Source organism: Chamaea fasciata, unplaced genomic scaffold (genome assembly GCF_029207755.1).
Source record: "Chamaea fasciata isolate MVZ Bird 193981 ecotype frontalis unplaced genomic scaffold, bChaFas1.0.hap1 SCAF_7, whole genome shotgun sequence".
Lineage (NCBI taxonomy): Eukaryota > Metazoa > Chordata > Aves > Passeriformes > Sylviidae > Chamaea > Chamaea fasciata.
In genome coordinates, this window is record NW_027094092.1 from 10,636,124 (window position 1) to 10,653,098 (window position 16,975).

The 16,975-nt window shown below is 41.1% G+C and overlaps 1 protein-coding gene across 3 annotated transcripts in view; it reads right to left on the reverse strand.

Moving 5' to 3' along the window:
- AMPD3 (adenosine monophosphate deaminase 3) overlaps positions 1-16,592 on the reverse strand; it is a 30,649-nt gene extending 14,057 nt beyond the window's left edge. For all 3 annotated transcript variants that reach the window (XM_066187536.1, XM_066187535.1, XM_066187537.1), the window contains exons 1-6: positions 16,435-16,592; positions 13,507-13,732; positions 10,890-11,085; positions 10,284-10,449; positions 7,984-8,203; positions 5,342-5,471 (exon numbers count right to left, since the gene is read on the reverse strand). In XM_066187536.1, coding sequence (XP_066043633.1) covers positions 5,342-5,471; positions 7,984-8,203; positions 10,284-10,449; positions 10,890-11,085; positions 13,507-13,732; positions 16,435-16,582 — 1,086 coding nt within the window. In that variant the 5' untranslated portion in view covers positions 16,583-16,592. The remainder of the gene's footprint in view (positions 1-5,341; positions 5,472-7,983; positions 8,204-10,283; positions 10,450-10,889; positions 11,086-13,506; positions 13,733-16,434) is intronic.
- Positions 16,593-16,975: the final 383 nt, after the last annotated feature.

The following is a 16,975-nucleotide window of genomic DNA, read 5'->3' on the forward strand; positions in this document are numbered from 1 at the left end:
GAACAGACTGAATTCATATAAGGGTGACAAATACCCTCTTTGCCTTCTTCCTGCCCCCCAAAAAAGACAAAGCCACTCTCAGTTTAAGATGTTACTATTTTGTTCTTCATACAATACACGAAATAAGCTGACAATTTTCTGGACCATGAGTAACACACCCCTACCATAAGGTTTATTTGCTTCTATTTGCAGACATTCTCCTTGCATTTTCAAATTCACTAGAGTGTCATTCCAGCCCAGTTTCTCCTTAGTGGAAAAAACCCCCGGCTGCATTTCCTTAACCAGATTTCCAGTTGCAATGCATATTGTCCCCTCCCCCAGCAGAAAACCTTTCACTCAAGGTCACATTATTCTTCATTGGAAAGAAAAACAGAATGACAGAAGCCTGTCTTGGAACACGATATCATATCTTCAGTGAACTCACACTTTTAACAAATGGAAACAGTTGTTTACATAAAGGTTAAATTCTTGTAATTTCATCATTCAAGCAGTGGTGGACATTAGCTTTCTTGCACTTAAAGGATGGTAGAATTCTCTTCACTCAGCAATTCTCCATGTAACAAAGCCAGGCTTTCTTTCTCTGCAGATTCCTAGTTCAGCCTATTCCATTCCCTTCCTCACTGACCTGACCAACCTGTGCTTCTCTCTGCAAGCTTTGAGGTGAAATCGTGTCCTTCCCAGGCAAGGTGGTTACATCTGTGTACAACTTACAGCTTGAAGGAGCTCCCATTGCTTTCCACATCTAACCAGCACCAGCCTCCCTCAACCACTTTCCCTCCTCCCTTATCTTCCTGCATTCCTTCTCTTTCATTCCACTGTCGCTCAGATCTCCACAAAACCTCCATCTCAGGTCTGTTTTATGGATGCTTATCTGTGCATATCACAGACAGTGTTGCACTGAATTGGGCATATGAGCTAGATTCAGAGTGATAAGTGATAAATACAGCAAAAATAAATGCCAAGGCCAGCCTTTTTAATAACACTGAACTTTTCCAGGGCATGGACTAGTTGTATCCACAGCTAAACTGCCACATTTTCTAAACATGTACACTTTCACTTGTAAATACTTCTAACCCAATAGCTATGGGCTGCATGAACTTGACACTGAGTCCTCTGCAGGCTTTACTTCAGTGCTGAATTGAAGGGAAATCATTCCTCACCCCACTGCTAGATTCCCTGCTTGTCAATACATTCATACTGCATCAGCTTTTCTGAAAGGATGCAAAGCTTTATACAGTGTGATTGATTTTCTCCTTGCAGTCCTTGACAGGCCTGAGAGGCAGAGGCACAAAACACTCTGCCCTCGGGTAGTGCAGGAATGCTCCTGGCAGCAGAAATAGTCCCTAGAACTGTGCAGAGCTCCTTGGGAGCTTGTCTAATTCATATTTATGCCATGCAGAGCAACCCAGAAACCAGGAGAGATGAGAAGAGAATCCCTGCATATCCAGCTTCTTGTTTGTTTGCAGAATCCAACCCAAGTGTTTGTATTCACACAAATACAGAAATACACTGCTGTGAAGAGAAAATCTCTTGTTCTGTTCTTTTAATTACTAAGGGAGGAAAAGCTTTCTGAATGGCCTCTACAGAAATTTTGCATTATAATGATTGACGCCTTTACACCTGATTGTATTTTGTGCTCACTTGCAAGACTGAGGGTAGAGACAAGAATTTGCCTCAGCATCTCTGCAAGGCAGAAGGGAAGGAACAGCACTCAAAGCCTTGAAAGCACAACAGCCAGCTCCAATGCCAGTTAACAGTGGCAAAGCACCATTCCATGTCATGCTAAAGGGGCATTCCCTTTGGATCTGATGCTAACCCCTAAGTCTTCCCATTCACTGTCATTTTGGTTTATATGACAAAATTATTTCATCACCATAGCCAGTTAAGTAGCTACTGGGGAAAACAAATGAAACAAAAAATCCCCCCAAAAAACAACAAAAAACAAAACCAAAACCAAACCAAAAAAAAAGAGCAAACTTAGAAGGAATCAAAGCTCATAGAAATTAAGGTATAGGTTAATCATTCACTCACAAGGCTTGTAATCAAATGTTTAAAAAGCAGACATCTGCAAATTTCATTCAGTATTTTGTGAGATCTATAGAATTTAGTAGCATTTAACCCCACTATAACTTCCCTTCTTACAAGTACAACCAGTGGTATTTCAACTCTGTGGTCTTAAAAACCAGCTAGAATTTACTTCCTTTTTGTCTAACCAATAATAAAAAAAATCAGTTGCAACGCCCTTGTCTAACGGATGTCACAGCAGCAGCCAGCTACTGCAGTAGAGCATTTGGCAGGGCTGTGAATGCAGAAACTGCATTCTCTCATGCACAGTTCCCTACACAAGGTTGGGCACCTGCACTAGCGAACCTGCAGGCAGGAGAATGTGATGTGTGGAAGTCACTGCTAGGACATATCCTCAGGTCTGGTTTGCTGACACACTGAAATAGTGACCACAGAAAGAAAGAATATCCAAAGAGGCTTAGGCTGTGATTTTTTCATCTTTAGAAACTGTATCAAAGCTACCTGTAGTGAAGGACACTTGCCAATTCAGTACATGGATATCCATTACAAAGGTAGCAAATAATGTTAGGTAAAAAAATCTCTTGGCTTCACCACAAAAAAAAAAAAAAAAAAAAAAAAAAAAAAAAAAAAAAAAAATCTGCTCTGAATTATCTGAGGCTGTTGGACACGGAGGTCTACAGGAAGCCCTTCTCAAACAAACCTCACACATAGGACAGGACACCCTGGTATACAAAGGTTAAAACTCAGTTCTGAGTTTGTGTACCATAGAGCTAAACTCTTGTTCCTTAATTTCATTCTTCATGCAGGCAGTGTTATGTGGGAAATGTGTGTTGCTTGCACTTTGCTACACATCAGCTGGAGGACGTGAGGAACCCTGCTGATGGCAGACTCAAGTATTGCCTCTGAAGTCAGTGTTTTCCTCACACACAGTTGTTCACCTCCTGTGGAGAGCCAAGGGGAGCCAGCCATGCTGTCTTACCACCTGTGGATTCTTGTCTATCTAGAGAAATACCTGTGTTCTTAGTAAAGGGCAATTTTCCAGGTCCAGCTTCATCAGTGCAAAATATATCTTGGGCTGCATTCCAGTTAAGTTCAATATGCAAGATATAAACATGCATGAGCCTTATCCTGGGTTTTAAGAAATAGATGATCTAACTAGAGGAGAACTCCTATTAAATCAGGAAAAAAGTGGGGAAGGGGGCAGGAGACGGGAAAACCAATAATGTTTGGTTGTCATGCTACCAATTAATCTTGGCCAGCTTTCTACTGTACCTTTTCAAATGCAGCAATACACATTCACTGACTGACCTTGCCACTACATTCATATCTGTTCTAATCTGGCATTTTCCATCCGTTACTTTGGCTCTTTCATATAAGCAGATTGTACAAGGACCTCCACACTTGTGTCTGAGGGATGTGATACATAACTTCACCAACAGCCTTTGGGAAGGTGAATCCTGTTCCTTGCTTTCCCTGTGAGCAGTAAGCACTTCTTAGGATTGACTTAACAGAGAGACATCCTGAAAACACAGGCTGAGAAGTGTGGCTTTCAAATGTTTCACTGCTGATCCTGTTACTAGCAAGGAATCACTCCAGGAAAGTTACAGTTCCAAACATTACAGTGGTTAGAAAGACACAGAGAAAACAAGGTTATCAGGGGCTTACAGGAATTGTGCCTACAATGCAGTTTACTTTCCAGAGTGCTTCAGAAAAATACTACTTGTGAGCTTGCTTCATAAAAATACTTTAAGTAAAATCAACTCTGTGCAGCAAGAATTTTTCAAGCAGTACCAGGCAGTAGAAACAGTCTCTGGCAGAGAAGAGCAGGCTGGTTCCTGCTCTCTGACATGTGCTTATTGCCAGAGGGGAAGTAACGCACATTTTGTGCTTTTGAACAACATGAATCCTTTTGTTGAGTGGCTTATTCAACAGCAGGTAATAATTAAAAAATAATTAAGATATGCCCAGAGACACTGAACATTTGCTTTTAGATCAAAAGCTGAACTTAGCAGGTACAATCCTGTTAATTACAACATCTCAGTAATCAAACTGCTTGTGGTCACCTGATCCACACCTCTGCGTGTCTCGGTCACCATGTGTTTTGTTATTAAAGTCTCTGTCAGCTACTGAAGTGTTTTCTCTGAATATGGCACATAGCAAATATCTTTCTAGGGTTATGCAAGAAAACTGTCAGGCTGGGAGCTGAGTCTCTGCCACTGGAGTGGATTCGCTGACAGATCCTCCCATCCATACGTTTAAGTCAGAAGGGTGAAATCCATTGGAACTTACCTGACGATTCATCTACTTCCATCCTTGGGATGGACACTGGGACAGTTCATTACCACAACAGTAGCCAGCAAACACACTCGGTATTATAGGGAAAAGCCAAGAGAAGTTTTTGATGAACTAGTGCTAACCAAAATGTAATGAGAAGGATTAGCAAACCCTGAAGTTACAAAATAAGGATTACCTCTTCCAATTGCATAGAGAAACAATGCAAAATGGACCTAAAGTGGTTAAAAACACCAGCAACAATTGTGAAGAAACCTCACCTATCAAAATGACAGAGTAACTCCAGTAACTTCCTCTCTACTGCAGGAAAGGGAAGCAAATGAAGCAGCCTAACACTGTTGCTTCTATGCTTTGAAGAGAACACAGCTCCCTTGGGTGTGAATATGGCAGGAAATTAAATCAGCTCCTTGATACCCCTACCTGTCTCCTAATTATAGCCCAGTGCATCTCAGAGGGAGCCAAGACCACAACTCGGATAATCTTTTTACTTAATATATCACAGCCTTTTTTTGCCAGATACTGAATGGCAGCATGAACCTTCAGTTTAGTGTCTGTGGGAGGTCTTTTGACATGTATTTAAACATCTATTTTCAATATGAAATGCAATTATCATCTAAAATCTATACAGCTGTTCCTACTAGTCTAGTAGAACATAGCTACGTGAAAGCAGAAAAATGCACTTGAATATCTTTGAGTTCATTAAAATTAATTAAACCTCCATATGGATATTTTTATTCAGAATCCAAGTGAGTTTAACTCTCTTTCAATCCTTTAAAGCAATCTACACACAATTAAGCCCCACTGATTCTTAATAAGTAAACAAATTACTTTAGCATAATCCAATTAACCCACGCACATTCAAGTTAATTTTCTCGGAGAGCTCCCATGTAGAAAAACATTAACATTCTTAAAATAACTTAATTCAGTTGAGTGGTTTGCACACAGTACCTCTTGCATATCATCTATGCCTCTCATAAGAAAAACAAAACTCCTACTAAAAGCCTTTAATCCTTCTCACACTTACCTTTCTCACATTATAAAAGTCTCGATGGGGATTACTCTTTAGTTCTTTAAATTCCGACATTTCGTTTAACATCTCGTGTAAGCTAAATTTAGATTCTAAAAAGTTAAGCCTCCGATGACAATATGTTTTTCTGTAAAAGAAAACACAAAAATGAACTGTAAACTCTAAAAATTGGTTGTATTTCAAATTCCAAAAGAACATCAAAGTTTTCACAGTAAAGACAAAGTTGGGGCGTTTTACGAGGTCCAAGACAAATCCATTATTTTTATCCTACTGGTTAACAAATATGTAGGCCATTTACAAACCAATCAAAGTTATCAGTGAGATCTCAAACAGAACTCTACAATAACCATGTTATGTCCTTCAGCTTGTCCAAGTATTCATCACTATACCTGTGCATAAACTGCAGTCCTTTTAGTAATAATGACCAAAGCCTGAAACACATAATCAAATGTGATGTCAATTGCAACTTCTCTAAACTGGTACCTCCAACAGAACAATCTTCTCATATACAACAGAAACAATTTGTCATCCAGCCTTTCTCATAATCATTTACTTTTAAATTCCTCCAAATTTATTTGTTTTTTTTCAGTTAAATGTGAGAAGCCAAGGTAAGATCCAATATGCTTTAATCTTTTATGCCTTGAGAATACATATATTGTGTAGAAATACTTTTTTTCCAAAATAATTTCTTGTGCCCTTTTTAGAAAATGTTTTTTGTTCCTGCTTGCCTACTCAGAGCTCCATCTTCACTTTCATCTTCTGTCATGTTTCTCCTTCTATTTTTAACCAATGACATGGTTTTTCTCTTCACCATCTGTCAATTCTTATTGACTCTACAATATTTTGGTAGCACTGTTAACGTAATAGCCTTCTTTTTCCTGCTTTATTGTTGCCAATCTCTCCTCAATAGGACACAAATCCCATTATGGTTCTGGAAGTCTGTTACAAACCCAGGCTCACAGAACCCAGTACTCATCAAGATCTGTTTGCCAACTGCAGAAGTCTGTTGGGTCATACTGTTAGCTAAAAAAGACCACAAGCCTGAGGGGAAGGGGTGAGACTTCATCGGTTTACCAACAGCAAAGATTAAAGAACAGTGGCTCTTGATCTCTGAGCCCCACATGTGATGGGCATAAATGACAGGGAAGCACTTGCTGCAAAGATGGAAACAATACCAAAAGAAGAGCTTATGCAACAGGATTAAGGGAAAGACCTTTTTCTTTTGGGTTGTGCACATTTATCAAAGTGTGGATGAGCCTGCAAAAGCTTACTCTGAATTAGTGAAAGGAGCAGGTGACTGACCTACATTCACCAAGGTGCTGAGTGTTCTAACTTGTCCCACTACAACCCTTCTTATTTAGGGCTTCCTGTTACAACTGTGAGGTCTAAGGTTTAAGTGAAAACTGCAAAAGGGGCTTCAGGATGACTCTTGTTTCTGGTTTTCCTCCTCATCTTTTTATCCTCTCATTATCCATCTTGGAATATAAGGCACTGTAACTGGAATGCATTTGCCCATTGCTGACTGTAACCAAAGCCTGCTCAAGCTGGCACTGATTTGGAGCTGATAATGCTGGCAGAAGCAGAGGAGTTGGCTCCTGAGAAAGGGCTTAGGGAATAGGCCAGGCTTCTTCTGCCACTGTTGCTGCATGAGGCAGACAGACTGACACAGCTGTGAGACAGACACACAGGGAAAGGAATGCACCAGGTGGGGCTAACTGGGCGCAGTGTCAGTGATGATCTCTCCCAGGCAGGAGGGCCAGCAATGCAGTGCTGGCACACGGGGCAAATAGCTCAGAACAGTTCAGGTTCCTGCTTAGTTCCATCCCAGAGTGGATTCTTTTCCTTTCCTGGTGTTGAGGCCCTGAGAGATGTTGCTGTTTCCAATTCTCAGCTAGGAAGTAAAAAAACTGGATGCACATGCTTTCATCGTGCACTAGGCAAGGACATTGCTTTGTCATGAGTTTCACTGACTCTACTAGAGTTGTTACATTTCTAGATTTTAGAGACTTCACAGGAATTTGGTGGTTCTGAGAAATTTTGAACTTATTTTGATTGTGCATGCATGGGTCAGTTTTGCAGCATATGAGCAGTTAATTAACATCTGGAACAAATCAGACTGAATACTTATGTTGCTGAGCTGATCTGTATGCTCTGCATATGCAGGGTTTCTCTTAATGCAATCAGAGCAGAATAGATATAAAGGAATTTCCGACAACTGTTCAAAAACCTCAGGTTCAGCATAGACCAAAACAAAATTATATATATTAAAAAAAAAAAAAAAAGGTTCAAGTTTCAGGTCCCATGCTTCAAGAAGTTTGGGTCAGATTTGACTTGAACAGAAATATTTGGCCAATTCCTCGATTTTTTTCTGTTAACCCTTTTTTTTTTTTTGCCATGGTTGATGCTAAGAAACCAAAGAAATGAAAGGTAGCCATAAGTGGCATTGTATTTTTCCCTTTTTAGGATTTTCCATGGTGCATTAATGCTTGAGAAGAGCAAAACAAAACAGTAGTATAGAATGGATATGCTGAGGAATTAAATGTCACAGAAATGAGAAGTACTAAGCCACAGGTAAGCAGCAGCCTGAAGGGACAGAGTAACAAAAGAGGAACATACAGAGTAACAAAAGAGGAACATACGTTGGGCCATCTGCAATTAAAGCAAGAACGTGGCTCAGGTCAAGGGTGTAGGTCTGCAGGTCAGGATATGGCAAACCCCGAGGCTCATTGAGCTCCATCATCTCCTTGTTATCATAAACAAAGGGAATGCCACCTTTCAGCTTGATAACATAATCCAAATTGTCTGGAGCATCATCGAGATTATAAGGATCTTCATTTTCTTCTGGGGGTGAATGGAAATCTGAAAACAAATTTGCATCACAGTTAGAAAAAGTAACTTACACAAAAGGCAAAATCTTTACAAAAAGAACTTTCTGCTTCTGCAAAGCTTAACTTCTAACAGGTCTCAGTACTTTCATTAAAATCCCATTCAGTTACTATAAAAGATCTGCTGCTACAATAAAGCTTTTTTCTGACAGGCTTTAGTTGCAGCCCCTCTCTAAATCAAGTGCCTACCTCAATTCAAATGTTATATGTCATATGTTATTAGAGTTCTCTGAACCGATGCATACAGATTTAATACTATTCTTTATTAATGCACGTAGGAATAAGTTTGAAAATGAGTTTGCTGAAGTATTTAAATTAGGATGGTAGAAGTACAGTTGGGATTTTTGAACAATAAAATAGTTGTTGACTTCATACCTACCTTCATTATTTTCTTTTCACCTTCTGACTCACTGTAGAAATTTTGGAATATTTAAGCATAGAATCAGTTAGTTTTGTTGTGTTTTGATTAGAGTTTTTAGTTTGTGGGGATTGGTTTGTTTATGTGTAGTTTTCTCTGGTGATGGTTTTGTTTGATTTTTTAAATTTTTTTCTCTAACATTTAATTTTTTTTCTTAATGGAAGCAAGAAGCATAGAAGCCAAAGATAGTACAACACAAATCCAGTTTATCCCTTGGCCTTCTGACCACAAACAATATCACAAAGTACCAGAAGCACAGGTGGGATTTGTTCAGTACAGTTTTGTAAAGGCTTTAAAAAGTTGTAAAGTTTTTTTCCTAAGAATCAAATAATCACAGACACATCTAGAAGATTTAGCTTATGTGAACACTCAAACATTGTCACTCCCGTTATGAACAGGGATCACTTCTTTTACAGTAGCTTACTAATGCAACCAACAGTGCCCTGACTGCATTTATGTCAGCTGAACTACATCCTTTGGCTTAGTCTTTAAGAGATTTCTTCTTTTACCTGTTCAGTTAAGCCATGACAGAAAAGTAATTACCAGTCCTTTTATTCACCTAGAGCACCTCAATGTATGTTATAAACTGATACCATCCTTATCTCTAATATTCATAACTATCTAGCTCAAACTTGTGCTAATTAAGACATTGTGTAACTAGGTTTCATTTTTTTGTGTCGTAAGTTTAAAATCATAACTGTAAGAAAGTTATTAACCTAATAATAGCTTGGAAATATCTCCCTGGCAGTGTTCCAAAATATCTTCCCTGTCTTGAATATTCAGTATACTGTCCTCTTTACACTCTTCCTGGAAAACAAACACTTGAAAACATATTTAGTCACCCTCTTTCAACCACTAAGCCAGAGGGTAATTGATTTAAAATGTCACTTCAAGGCTGAAAATAAGTTGTCAGCAACATGGACACATCTACAGTGGCCCATCTGTACAGACCAAAGGTTGCTCCTCACAGCCTAATCCAGAAATGAGCAGTGCAAACAGTTTAATGCACAAGCAAAGCTTTCAAGACACAGCCCACCTAAGAGACAAAAATAATTTGTGACACACATAGTGGGGGAATGTGTTCAACCTAACAAGCCTTGATGAGAGACCAGTTTATTTACCCAGGCAGAATGCCCAACAAATATGACACTAAGCTTCCAGCCTTGACATGGCAAGTGTAGCCTGCCCGTGAAATTCCTGACTCAGGGCTTGCTAACTGGCACGTCTGTATCATGCTTCAATTTATGATGTCGATGAGCTCATCACCCCTTTTAGTTCCGTACGCCAGGATGAGGAGGAATGACTTCATTTTAAACCACAGCCATACAGCTTTTTCCTGGGGGAGCACAAGTATGCTACTTAACATCCCATTTGCTTAGGAAATAAAGTAATCAATGAGTCTAGTCTTGGTTTTCAGGTTTTGACAGCTTCAAAGTTCCAAATTAGATACAGAATTTATAACTTAGGCCCGTCAGTGATTCTCCACTCAATAACAGAATAAATTACAAAGCCAGCCAGAAGAGATCATCACAAAAATACAACTTCCCTTTACTACAGTAGTGCATGGGTTTAATTCTGCATTTTAAATATTTAAATTTTTTAGAATGTAATTGAATATTTTAGAAAGGATATTCACCTGGGTACACCTCATCTTCAACCTTCCATTTCTGATCCCGCATGCTGCACAGGTACTGAGACGTTGTTCTCGGGAAGCGATGGTAGGCAAGACGTGAGTACTTCTCTCGGATGAGAAGAGCTTTCACCAGGCTCTTGGCAGCTTGTTCATAGTCATCAACTGTAACCTGGAAGGAAAACCTGGATAAATACTGGAAAAAATAGCAGTTCTAGCAACAAACCAAATCCACACCAGCAACAAGGAGACTGAATTTCCAGAAATAGAAATGTACAGAGCTTGACCATAAGGGTCTTGCCCAAGGAGTCAGGAAGCCAGTGACAGAAGCAGAATACAAATACAACATACAAAACCCACAAAGATGTTTTTATCTTACCATATATTACCTATTTATTGAACATCTGATTGTTTTTATCTGATTTATTATTAAAAAGAGTATAAAACAACCTGACATTGACTTCTAACTGCTTAACAAATCACTTCATTCACAAAGCAATTTAGAGTTTGTTGCAGAGAACCATCGTATTGGCCTTTTACACTTCATGTACTTATATGGGACCATTTTTACACCCTCTAGATACAGAAAGTGGGAAAACAATAGTTTCTTACCCCTGCACAGTAGTCCCCACTAATTGAAACCCTCTGGAATTCTGGTACATCATATGGCACTTGGACTGGCACAAAAGCACTTGGAAGAACTGGCGTTGCAGGAGACAGGACAGGATTGGCCGGTGGTGCTTTCCATTCCTGAGGTGGAATTTGTAATGACAAAGACTGGGATCTAATCATCTTGAAACTTTTCTTCCTATGAATTCATGGTATAAAACATAAAATAAGCCATGGTATAAAACACTAAATACACTGGAAAACTGATTACAGCAAAGAAATCACCCCCTACGAAATTTACCACAGAAAAAATGCTGGTCAGAAAGTACTTTTGCTTTTAGCTTTTCTGTATTGACATTTCACATGATCTACACTACACACAATTACACTTACCCTCTACATGAGTCCAATATGCCATAATTTATTTACAATCACTCCAAGATGCCCTAAGGTTTTTGTTTTGCTTCTCTTTCAGTTTCAGCAAGTCTCTGTGCAGAAGGCAAACGTGCTCACTGTGCTCACTTTAGTAAAGGTCAGTTCTTACAGACCGACAGCATCAGTATTGGAGAAGGATCAGACAGAAACAAGTCAGTGTTACATATGGAAACTGTTGTAAGTTATCATGGCGTTACACACACTTCTCCTTCTTCCCAAAACTTGCAAGACCTAAAATTCATTTAGTTGTCAGACAAGACTAGGCAACAAAATTTCAGAGTCATTCAGTTCAACTTGTAAGGAAAAAAATGAGCACCTAGTTATTCCTTAGGCAGTGTTTGATGAGACTTGAGCAGAAGGCTGATGTTGGTTATCAGAGTGATATCACAGCATGGCTTTAATACACGAGTCCATTCCTCCCTTCAGGTGGAACTCACATAAATTTAAAAATATTGCCGTTTCTCATGAAAGCTGCAATAGATATGCACCTCAGATAAATCAGCTTAAAAAAGAATGCTGTGTTTTCCAGTGAAGTAATTGTAATGCCTCAAGTGGAGCTTTGGAATATCTCTGAAGATGGAATTAATTTTCCTTACTCAGTTTAAATGTGCTTAAATGTATTTTAAATATTCATATAATATATAAATACTATGTTATAAACTACCTGTGATACCAATTTCTTTTGCACTGTGGAAATAGTCCCTACTTTTATAAGTTAGGTACCAAAACCTTAAAATGTTAGTAAGAATCACTAACAAAGAAAAAAGAACATTGGAACATTCTCTAAAAGCTGTATATTACTTCTGTGGTATTCCTAAGAATAGGAACATGCAGTGCTTGTTCAATTAACACCCAAATTTCATGTTTCCGTTACTAATGAACTTGTAGCCACCTTGGAAATCAACATCAGTTGGGAAATGCAGTATTTGATCAACTGCAATTTGAAACAGCACAAGCTGTACTTGTGTTACTGTCCCTGAAGTACACTTCAGTTCCTGCAGGACAGGGATGAACCCTAGTTCTGTTCCCACATGTAAACAAAATACCTAAAATACCCCTTCCTGCAGTTAACCCTGTGCAAAACCTGAGTTTGTTTCTGTGAGACAAATTTTCCAAAATTAAAAGTGAAACACACTAGTTCAGGAGAAAATATATATACCAAACATTTGTTTGACTGGAAACATCTGGTTTTCCCTTCTGTGCCTGTTTATGTCTATGAACATGCCAACTGGGAAACTCACTTGCACAATTCCAAACCCAAAGTCTCAGCTTGTATCATCAGTGAGTCATACCTTAATTTAACTAAATTGACTCTTCTCCCTTCTGTTCCAGAAACATGATTCCGAGTGTTGCCCAACTGCCTGTCTGCAGCTAACCAGGTACATGTGTTTAGCTATCGCTTTCAAAGGCTTACTTGTCTGGCCTGCTTTTTGAAGAGTCTGTACACGTCCAACCCATTTGGTGTCAGGCTGCTGCTGAGCTCATGTGACTCCAGAAACAGCCCAGCAGTCCTGCGAAGGCAAGACACTGGAACAGCCTGACAGCAGGGGAAGGCTGCCTCTCATACAGAAAAAAAAAAAAAAAAAAATCACAAACCAAAGCATGTTTGCCTTCATTACAGCCATGGGTAAACTAAAGGTAGAATGCAATTTATTTTTTTTAATGTGCACTTTTATGGCTGACAGTGGTTAGATTTTATTTCTGTGAGTAGCGGAAACCTACAAATAACCTCATTATGCCAATACCGCTTTTCACCTTACCCCTTGATCTTAAATATAAGTTTTTTTGCTTTCATCTATTTTTGCAGAGACTAAAAGAAGTATAATGTCACTCATTTTCTCTGTGTTAAAATTTTCTGTTTGTCTTAATGAAACTAGAAGAAGAGGGGGGGGTGTTTCTTTTTCTGACTCTTCTTTCATTAAAGAGTCTTGGGGTTGTGTTCCTTTCTACCCAGCTATGCTGTTTAATTAATTTGCATAAGCAATATCTGTGCTATTGCTGGGAACACAGCAGAGACAACCTGAGCAATCCAAGCTCCCAGGGGCCCATCCCCAAACCTCCTGCACAGGACAGAAGGACACCACAGGGGTGGCCCTGGTACCTGCTGCTGACCTTTCTCCTGAAGTAGTAAGAGGCAGAATGCTGTTTGCCAGGTATTTCAATACTAACTAACTACAGAACAAACCTTTTAGCTGTTTCCACAGACTGCTGCTCTGCCAGCTCCTTCTGCAGCTCCCTCTCCTTGGCCTCCTTCTGCCCGATAGGGCAGTCTTCAGGCACGGTGAAGAGCGACAACGCATCTTTGCTGTCTTCTTCCCGCAGGACTTTGGCAAACACCTTCTCTGCCAGGAGTCGCACATGCTCGTCCACCTCTGAAATGTTCAGCTTGGGAAACTGCCGCGGCATCTCGCCTGAGGAGGAACACAGTTGATAAAGTTAGAGCTACATGACAAGCAAAGGTATGCCAGAGATTGGGGGTTTTTCCATGGTATGCTTATCAAAATTCAGAGCTTGGAGCGAAATCGGAAGAAAGTAGAACAACTCTGCGGAATTTAAACTAGCATGCAGTACACAAGAATCACAAAAGTACACAAGCAGCTCTACTTTTGGAGCCATGCTAATTTGTGCATCAGAAACCTCTTGGTATACCCAGAGAAATTCCTACCAGGAGATTCCACTTACTTGCACAGTCAGACAGACAATTATTTTTGATACAATGGATACTCAGCTGTGCATCCTTGCACTGAACCTGGAAATCACATCCACTCAGTTGCTTGCCTTCTTCCTTGCTCAGTGACTTCAAACCAACAGGCAAGTTAGAAAAGAAGGTTGTGCATTTCCACCCCACCCTAGCCCTTGCCCAAATCAGAAAGTCACAAAACTGCTGGGAAGTGAAATAGTCGCACAACAGGAGCAAAGATAGTATAGTTAACTCAGTGACTTTTTTCCATTTGTAGTAGTTCATATCACATTTTTGAATGCATGTGGGAAGCAGATAGATCATGGGCTTTCATTTCTACTTGGCATTTGAATATGACTTTTCAAAAATAATATGTTTCATGGTTTTAATTTTTAAGTAGCTAGCCTTTCATCACAAAATATTTCCGTTTTGTTCTAGCATCACTGCTAAAATGCCATCTTTATTGTTTCTTCTGTAGTTTCCTGGCATTACTTTTATTCAATTTTCATACAATTCAGAATATGCATTTTAGTATAACTGGAAGCATTCCAGAGGGAAAAAACACAGTGCTGATAAGCTACTGACCAGCATTTTTTGTTGTGTACTATAAAGCTTTCTGAATGCCTTCAATATGATGGAGTTTATAACAAATAAGATTAAATTCTTATTACATAAGCTAAAAATAGCTGCAAACATGTCACAGCAAATGGATCCAAGCACTGCCAAAATGTGAAGTCTGGGTCCAAAACGGGCATTTCAGAATCCTTTTTGGTTAGAAAAACACAAACATATTTTGTGAAATAGCATTCATTTAAATAACAACATACCCTGGAAGTCAGCATGAAGCATGGCAGTTTTTTATCTCTTCAGGCACAACTTATCAGGGCCCCCATTACAATTTTTCTGTAGGCATGCTGCAGGTTTCACATGTTGATATGTGATCCTGTTGTTTTTAGCCTAAAACACTCTAATTAATGTCCACCCGTTTTCACAGTTGCTTTGAGAACATTTTTGCTTTTATTCTAAAAGCAAATGTAGTACAAAAAGGCGACAAGAGTTAAATTGGACCATAACACAGCAATTTAGTGTTCCCTTACATTATTTTGCATTCTTATTTTATAGGAACCCATTCACATCCCAGTAGAAAAGCATCTCTGTTTTTAAAGAGCTGTGGATCTGACTGTGCTGTTTTCTGCCTGGAGAGTATTTGTTTTGCAATTAGCGTTAAGTCTTCATAAAATCAACTATAACTACATAAGAAATTTAAAAACACATCCATGTTTAGCTGAATAATTCAGTGACAATGCACTACCATGTCTTAGTAGCATCCAAACCTTAGGTTTGCTTTTTCAGTTTCAACCCCCAAGGAAGTCATGGGAGTCTGTCCCCTGACCTCAATGAACACAGCTGTCAGCAGCAGTGCCTGCCACACGTACAGCTGCCGGCTGCAAGGGCCTTTTGGGCCATTTCAGCCAGGGAAAAACTCCCTTTATACTTACTCAGTAAGTATACAGCTACAGTTAGAGTGCTAACAAAACTAGTGCAACGTGAAATAATAATGTTTTTTCTGCTGAACAGAAAATGCTGAGCATTTTCCTCGTTTAAATGACTTTTTCCTAGAGAATTGTGATCAGAAACAGAAATGCAGTAAGAAACACACTGCATGAGGAACCATGCTGTATTTTAAATCCTTACAATAAGATAGTGAAAAGACAGAAAGTACAGATGTAAGTGCAATCCTTTACTGATAGCAAAGTTTTTTCTTTCTTACAGAACCCAGCTTACATTCTCAACTTAAGCAAGAGACGCTAAGGCGCAGAACAGTTTGAAATGTATGTTCACCCACATCACTGCTAGCTCATGGCATCGAAATGAGCCTAATAAACCTAAAATAGTCATGAGGCACCTCACGCAATACTCATGCGAGCTGTGCCATCCTGAATTGGAAGAGGCTCTTGTATCCAGCATCCTTCTATTGAACTACTGTCCTTTGCCCAAGGTGAGCAACAACTAGACATTTTAATGGGATGGGGAAGTGTATGAATGCCACCCAGTAAATGCTCTTTTCCTAAATATCTCGATCTAACAGAAAGGTTGGTTGCTCTTTAGGTCTGCCCCTTTGCAGAAGAAATGAAAGCTATTTCTCTTGAAACATGCTGCACTAAAAAAAAAAAATAAAAAAAATAGATGGGATGATTACTTAAAAAGCAATTATCGATCAGGCATTTAACGGCGTTGAATCTATACCGAGCACATGCGGTGAAAGCCAGAGCCGCCTCCGAGCCCCGCGGATGCCCAGCGGGCAGCGCCGCATCCCAGCGCCGCGAGCAGGTGGGGCCGGGCCCGCGGGCGCTGCTGCCGCCGCAGGAACCCCGCACGGCTCCGGCCCAAGGTCACCGCCGGCGCCCCGGGCCGGCCCGGCGCGGCACTTACCGAGCGCCCCGGGGAGAGCCATGCTGGGGCAGGGCCGGGCCGCCGCCGCCGGCCGGAGAGACGCTGCCCGGAGCCACCGGCGGAGGAGGCGGCGGCGGGGGGAGGAGCCGCTCCCGCCAGCTGCTGCCGCCGCTCCCCGCTGCCGCATCCACCCGCCGGCCGCCCGGTACCGCAATGCCGCGCCGCCCCTGCCCGGCCCTTTATGGCCCGCGGGCGGAGGAGCCCGCTCGCCGCGCCCCCGGCCCCGCCGGGCCGCCCGGCTGCCCCCGGGGCGGCTGCATCGCGGCCGGGGGGCGCAGCCCGCGGGGCGGGGGGGCTGCGCTGGCCCGTCCTGCCCGGCCGGGCCCCGCCCCGGCGCGGGGGGCGAGCGGCAGGGGCCGCCCTGTCCGTACCTCTGTCAGGGCCGGCGCGGTCGTTCCGGGGCCGCGGCGCTGCGGGCGCCGGCTGCACCTGTGGCGGGGCACGGGCGGCGCCTCTCCCGCGGGGCCCCGGCCTCAGCGGCAGCCGGAGCAGCGGAAAAGTGGCCCCTTCCCCTTCCCCT